At 34.5% G+C, this 7,127-nt stretch overlaps 1 protein-coding gene and 1 long non-coding RNA gene across 2 annotated transcripts in view; both read left to right on the forward strand.

The window, feature by feature from the left end:
* Positions 1 to 1,539: 1,539 nt before the first annotated feature.
* Positions 1,540 to 4,936, forward strand: LOC128248862 (uncharacterized). The gene is made up of 3 exons (XR_008264987.1): positions 1,540 to 1,764; positions 2,820 to 2,990; positions 4,706 to 4,936. It is a non-coding gene; the product is annotated as an uncharacterized LOC128248862 (long non-coding RNA).
* A 1,856-nt stretch (positions 4,937 to 6,792) lies between these two features.
* The window catches only part of LOC128248838 (uncharacterized), a 25,592-nt gene continuing 25,257 nt past the window's right edge, over positions 6,793 to 7,127 (forward strand). The window contains exon 1 of the mRNA XM_052970987.1: positions 6,793 to 7,020. Coding sequence (XP_052826947.1) covers positions 6,819 to 7,020 — 202 coding nt within the window. The 5' untranslated portion in view covers positions 6,793 to 6,818. The remainder of the gene's footprint in view (positions 7,021 to 7,127) is intronic.

A 7,127-nucleotide genomic window follows, 5' to 3' on the forward strand; every position in this document is an offset into this window, starting at 1 on the left:
ATATATATATATATATATATATATATATATATATATATATATATATATACACGTGGTCTGATCAATAAGTGTAGATCTGTGAGTCGGAGGAAAAAGTTGGAAAGGGCACTTGTCCTTGGTATTCAGGGAGAATTTTGATGGTGGGTTTCCTTGATTATCGCTAGAGGTCCCCTTGTGCCAGGTGAACCCGTCATTATCATCTTTTCTGTTTATATATTTTGTCTTTCAGTCATAATCTATGTATACTTCCCTTCTTTTAATGTATACTGTGTATACTTTTCCTTTCTATCATTCTATTATATGTAAACCCCCCAACATTTTATGTTGGTCTTTGTTTTGTCCCCCTTATCATTTGCCCTGGTGGTAAATAAAAAAAATCATCATCATCATCATCATTATTATTATTATTATTAATAGTCATCATCATCATCATTCTTATTATTATTCTAACTGGTAGAATTGTTAGCATGCTGGCTAAATGTTTAGCAACATTTTATTTATTTCTAAATTCTGAGTTTGAATTCCACTGTGGTGGACTTCGCCTTTCATCCTTTCCATGTTAATAGATTAAGTAGCTGTGAAACACTAGGGTTGATGAAATTGACTAGTCCCTCCCTTCAAATTTCAGGCCTTGTTCCCTTAGTAGAAAGAATTATTATCATCCCCTCCCCCAAATTTCAGACCTTGTGCCTATGGAGAAAGCATTATTATTATTATTATTAAGACTGCGAGCTGGCAGAATCATTTGCATGCCAGGCAAACTGCTCAGGTCGACTTTGCCTTTCATTCTTTCAGGGACAATAAATTAAATACCAGTCAAGTACTGGGGTCAGTGTGATCGACTATCTTACTCCCAATAAATCCCAGGCCTTGTGCCTATAGTAGAAAGGATTATTATTATTAGTCATTATAAGTCATCATCATCATTATTTCATAGATATTTTCAAAATATTAGATAATTATGCAGAAGTACAAATAATTGAAATTTTGAATAAAATATGAGAAATCTATCTTGTGCTTTGTTGTATACAGGGACAAACAAATCCATCCACAAAATAGTTTTTCCAGCATAAGACTCCCTTACCGGAAGTAATGTGAATTCTCGCACATCATGGGATCTGCTTTGAACTTTGCCTCAGAGCTTAGGTTGTAGAATATCCATTAATACATTCTTCTTCCTTGGGTGTGCTTTTAAGATTGAATAGCCATAACAACACTTAATACATTGGTTGACGACTTGTTTAGGGGAGTGTTGACTCTACAAAATTACAACATTAGAAGAGAGATGTATTGTAGAAGTACAAGCCTTGTCAGGAGTCTAAATATTGAGACACGTTTGAAATAAGTCTGAAGACGTTCTACAACTCATATGCATTCTGATTAGTGTGTCATTTTGTGAATTAATTATTTGTTGATGATAAATTGTCCTTTTAAAAAATTATACCCTGTTTGTTTTACAATATTTATTGTTTGTGTGTTTGGTCGGGTGGATGAGCATAAAATGTATTTCTTGGTTTCTTTTTCATTTTCCAGCTGACGAGCCCTTGAAGCTTAAGAAAGTTAGCATACCAAAGAAGGTTACTGTAGAAGAGCTTCAAGATAAGACCTTAAATGAGTGTAATGAAGCTTGTCAAGAATATGAAGGATGTAATTCTTATGAGTACAATGAAAATGATAAACTGTGTGGTCTAAGCAATGTGATACAGTTGACTGGTGAACTTAAACCCAACAGTGGAAATTGGGATGTCTATCTCATTAGCTCAGGTCAGTAGAGTATTTCTATTTTATTTATGTGTGCTTATGTCTATGTGTATTTACATATATCTGCATCTTTGGGAATATATATATATGTATATATATATATATACACGTGGTCTGATCAATAAGTATCTGAACTGTTCCCATAGTAACAAAGGTAAAGCATGCAGAGTGAGGCCATTTGTCAAAAATTGACCGTGAAATCAGTTATGTATGTGCACTAAGTTTTAAAATTCTAGTTCACTTCTGCTGTTATAGCAGTGCTTGGAAGGAAGGTGTGTAGCATGTGATTGTTGCATTGACCATGACATAGAAAGTTATCATGGTGATACCTATTTAGAGGCCTGCACAAGTTGCAGAACATGTATGGAGAGGAGTGTATGAGTGCACGAGTGGTTCAGATGTTTCCAAGATGGCCAAAAAACATCGATATTGATGAACATTCTGGGAGACACACAACCAGTAGAACTGAGAAAAACATTGCAGATGTGCATGTAGCTGTGAGGAGAAATCATTGCATCACCATCCGTGAGTTATTAGAAGACATGCAGATTAATTATAGTTCAGTCTATTATCACTGTTGGTTACATCAAGGTTCTGGAAACAGTTGTCAAGCCCTAGATAGACAGAGTACACAATGAAAGACTATACGTGTTTCAGCAGGTTCTCTGCACCATCACATAATGCTCAAGAAATCCAGAAATGGATGACTGACAATTTTTGTAACCATGTAATTCCTAAAATTTGGCCTCGAAACTCACCAGATCTCAATCCATTGGCCTACTATGTGTGGAGTATTGTTGAAAGAGAGGGGAATCAAGAACCCCTTAAAACCAAGGATGCTTTGAAAGCCACTGTTATCAGAGTAATGTCTGATATTAATCAGCACCATTTAATTCAGGCATGTGGACAGCTCAGGTTTTGCCGAAAAGCAGTTATTGATGCTGAAAGTGATTACATATAAAATTATAAGGAAAATAAACTAGTTTATATGTACAAACTTTTCATCCTCCTCCTAACATATAATCACCATTGATACCAATTTCTTTTGTCATTTCCAGTTTTTGCAAAAGTTGATTGTGGACCACCAAAAGACATTGCTGGTGCTTCAAAGTCCTATAAAAGCACTACCTATAAATCTGAAGTAACCTACACTTGTACAGAAGGAGAAAAATTAAAATCGATATGTGAAGACGACAATAAATGGACTCCATTAGCATCTACCTGTAAAGGTAATGTAAAGAGTCTCTCATTTGTTGCTTGTGTCTATGTAATTTTGTTTTATTTTTGTGTTGAGTATTTTTGTCAGAGGAAGAATTGCTGTGTCCACGACAATTTCCATTGTGATGGTGGTTGTTGGAAAAGAGAAAAGTTATCCTCAGAGCAAAGAGCACTTCAAATGCTTGCAACAGATTGGGCTTTGTGAGTGTTACCCAAGGGCCAGGTAATGCAATTAAATCAGGAGAGTGGAATCTTGTACCTTCCTGAAATTTCCATGGAGTTGCCATCAACCAAATTTCATGCACAAGGCTTAGATGTGGAGCAAATTCTTAAACATGCAGACAGAACTCTACCCAATATCTCATTGTTGTTAAGCAAAACTATTATGTCCACAGTTATACCTCACTTCATCTTGACATTTTTTCTCTAATTTCTCACTTGACCTTTCTCATCCATACCTTGTTTCATCATCTAGAATTCTGTATACAGTAATCCTTTGCCATATTGCAGTACACCTATTGTGGTTCACCTATCGCAGTTCACCTATTATTTAAGCTTGTGTTGATTCCTCTGTGGTGTTGCTTTGCATTTATAATAAAACAAATATATATACTAATAATAAAAATTTAAAAAAATCTACAATATAGTACTGTTTCTACTTCACGGATTTTCACCTATTTCAGGGAATTTTGGAACGTAACATCCACAATAGTTGAAGAATTACTGTAATACAATGCACTGAGTTCTTCTTTAGTATAATTCAGAATTCAGGACGCTGTACATTTCAGATGAAATAGAAAAGGACAAAGAAATCTGATGCTTTGCTGTCCTCAAGAAAACGTATCAACCACACCAGATGTTTTAAAAAGGCGAATGAAAAATAAACTGAAGTTAGAAGTCCCTCTCATCTGACCTTTGAACCTCATCCACCGCACAACCTCTTTCACTATAGCTGCCAGGCAGAGGAAATTTTGCTTCTTTACTTAGTTAAAGGAGGGTGTGGGGCAATCATCATGATGGACTTGACTGATAGACGGATTTGTCACACACACAACAGCTGCCGTTTGACATATCTTTACAAATCAGCAATGCCTGGACAATGAACATGTGCATGTAAAACGGTTTTGATGCACTGTGCACATCTTGGACAACACTGATGGCACTTCCATGACTGTAGATTTTACCTTGAACCAATTGACTTCCTTTACTTATACTTCCAAGAACTCCAGAAAGTTGTCCATCGTAGTCCCTAATCATAATCCCAGATCAAAAAGATCTTTGAAACAAACTTGGCAATTCATTTTCTTCAATGCACAGAGCATCCTTGAGAATGGTAAAACTAGCAGTAGTCAAGTACTTAATTTCATTTATTCATATGCATTCTCAATGCAAAATGTGTGGCATTATGTTTGTATTATCGTAAATATTGTTAATATCAACAATAATTATGATATTTCTAGTTAAGGGTGCTGTATTCACAGAATCATTAGAGCCTCAGACAAAATGTATGGTGGTATTTGTTTTGGCACTTCAGCTTTTGATTCCAAATCCTACTAATGTTAATTTTGCCCTTGTAGGGCCAGTAAATTAAAATAACAGTCAAGTGTAGAAGCATATTTGATTGATTAACTTCTCCCTAAAATTTTTGTCCTTTCTATATTAGAAATTATTATGATTGTTATTGTTTTTGTTTTTTACATTTGTCTAAATCTTACTTCAATTCCAGTCGCTGAGTTGCATTTTGTGAAAATCACACATGCAGTTCTGGATGTATCCGGGAAAACATTGGTCAAGGAAAATGTAACCACAGATGCCTGTGCAGAAAAATGTTTGGCTGATCCAAATTGTTTAGCATTTGAAATAACTAAAACAGGTGGAAAATGTTACTTAACAAATGAAACTGCAGCATCCACGAAGAAAATAAAATCAGACAAAAGCAGAGATTATTACCAACGAATAAAACGTAATTATTCTTGAAATTTTATTATTGGACTTCCTTTCCCTCTTTTCCTGAAATTTGTAATTCCATTTGTACTTCATAACATAAAAAAAACCATTTCTGTAAATACATTGACAGATTTACCTACAAGGACAGGCAGAGCGTGTTCCTGAAAAAAGATAAAACAATATTAAGAGCTGTATTCTCATACAGAATTTGTTCACCTTGAACAATTTTATGCATGTTTACAATCCTTTTTTATGTCAGAAATGAAACTCTCATTGTTTACCTTAAACTTGAATAATTGCATCAGCAGTAGTGGTAGTCGTAATTAGTAGTAGTAGTAGCTTCAAATCTGGGCCAAATGACAGCAGATTCAGTCAGTGTTAATCAATACAATTAACCTCAGTTCTTGTCTGGTATTATATTGTATCAGCTCTGAAGCAATGAATAGTGAAGTTGACATCAGCAGAGTTTGAGCTTAGAATGTAATGAACTAGAAGGAATACCACAATGTGGCATGGTTTATGCACATTATTTCACCACTTGTTGTTCTTCATAATCTGATACACAAAATGTTATAGTGGAAATGGTACACCCTCTCCTGAAGGACAAGTGGTATGAGCAGCCACTATAAAGTGAGATGACATCAACCAGTACAGAGAATTGTGTCAGTCATTGTAGAGTCATTGTACAAGTTCCCGATTGAAGTTAAGTGTTAGTTACATGTCATAGTTGAGTTTGAGTCACAAGTCAAGGTAGATAGTTTAAATTCAGTGTTTTGCAGAGCTATCAGTGGTAACATGATAGACAAAATGGTGTATTAATATTCTGGCATAGAAGTAATACACTGTATATGATACCAAGAAAATATCGTGGCTACTTGAGTAGTTACACAGTCACAACAGTAGCAACACATTATAACTGCGGAAAACACCACATCATAACACAACATAACAGGAAAAGAGATGCCAGTCAATGAAGTTGCATATCTCCTATATATTAGCATTGTTATTAGGGCTGGATAACCCTTCTATCACCAACTATTATACCACATATAAAGAGTACATTTTACCATGCTTTTGGAGGTAGAAAAGTTGTTTGCAGTAACCAAAGAAACCACTCAACATAAAATAAGTTCCTATTCATGATAGTTCTATGATTTGAAAACAAAATGTTTTACAATTTCACCCACTTTGATTAGAAGGATTTTTTTTTTTTCCTATCAAAATCCTTCCTTCTTAAAACCCTGGACATCAGGGGAAATTTACTAAGTGCAGTGATTTCTCAGTATATATATATGAGGAACTATAATTGGTCCAAAGCCACAGACTCCTCTGTGGTATTCTGGGTACCTTAATAAATTCAAACACATTTAAGGTTCAGATTTATACAGAGACAGTTGTCTAGCAATTTTATATCATGTGAATAGCCATGTCATTTGAATTTGAACTTTTTTGTTTTCATGATTTTACTTTTTACATACTCTTTTGAATAATCCCACGTTGCATCATCGTGTACCATCTCCAATTTTTAGCTAATTCTTAGTGATAAATAAACAAACATTACTACTACTACTACTACTACTTTATATATTGAAAATATTAGATAGATGCAATGATGTACCATGTATCTGAAATTTGTTTTAAAATTTTGGAAAGCTGTCTGTGTCAGTATTTTTTATATGGACAGTTTATTATAAAACCACAATGTATCCTCAAATTATTAATAGTTTTTAGCATAAGACACTCTCATGTGAATTCTGGTATATCATGTGACATATTCAAAACAAATTATGCACCATACATTATGTAATATTCAATGTATGAGTTTAAGAATGTATATTTTGTTCTCTTTTTTTTCTCCAGCAACTGATGAAATTATTAAATTTAAAAGCACCATGATACCAGGAGAGGATACTTTTGAACGACTGAATAATGTGAGCTTAAAGAAGTGTGCTCAAGCTTGTCATCAAAATTCGAAATGTAATTCTTATGAGTACCATGAAAAATCTAAGTTCTGTGATCGAAGTAATGTGACTCACTTGACTCATGAACTTCAACCTACCATATGGGGTTGGGATATTTATGTCATTAACCCAGGTCAGTGGTATTTGCAGTTTAGTTTCTGTCTGTGTTTGCATGTGTTAGTGTGTATTGTCATATATGTGTGTGTGTGTGTGTGTGTGTGTGTGTGTGTGTGTGTGTGT

The sequence above is a fragment of the Octopus bimaculoides genome, chromosome 10 (genome assembly GCF_001194135.2).
Source record: "Octopus bimaculoides isolate UCB-OBI-ISO-001 chromosome 10, ASM119413v2, whole genome shotgun sequence".
Lineage (NCBI taxonomy): Eukaryota > Metazoa > Mollusca > Cephalopoda > Octopoda > Octopodidae > Octopus > Octopus bimaculoides.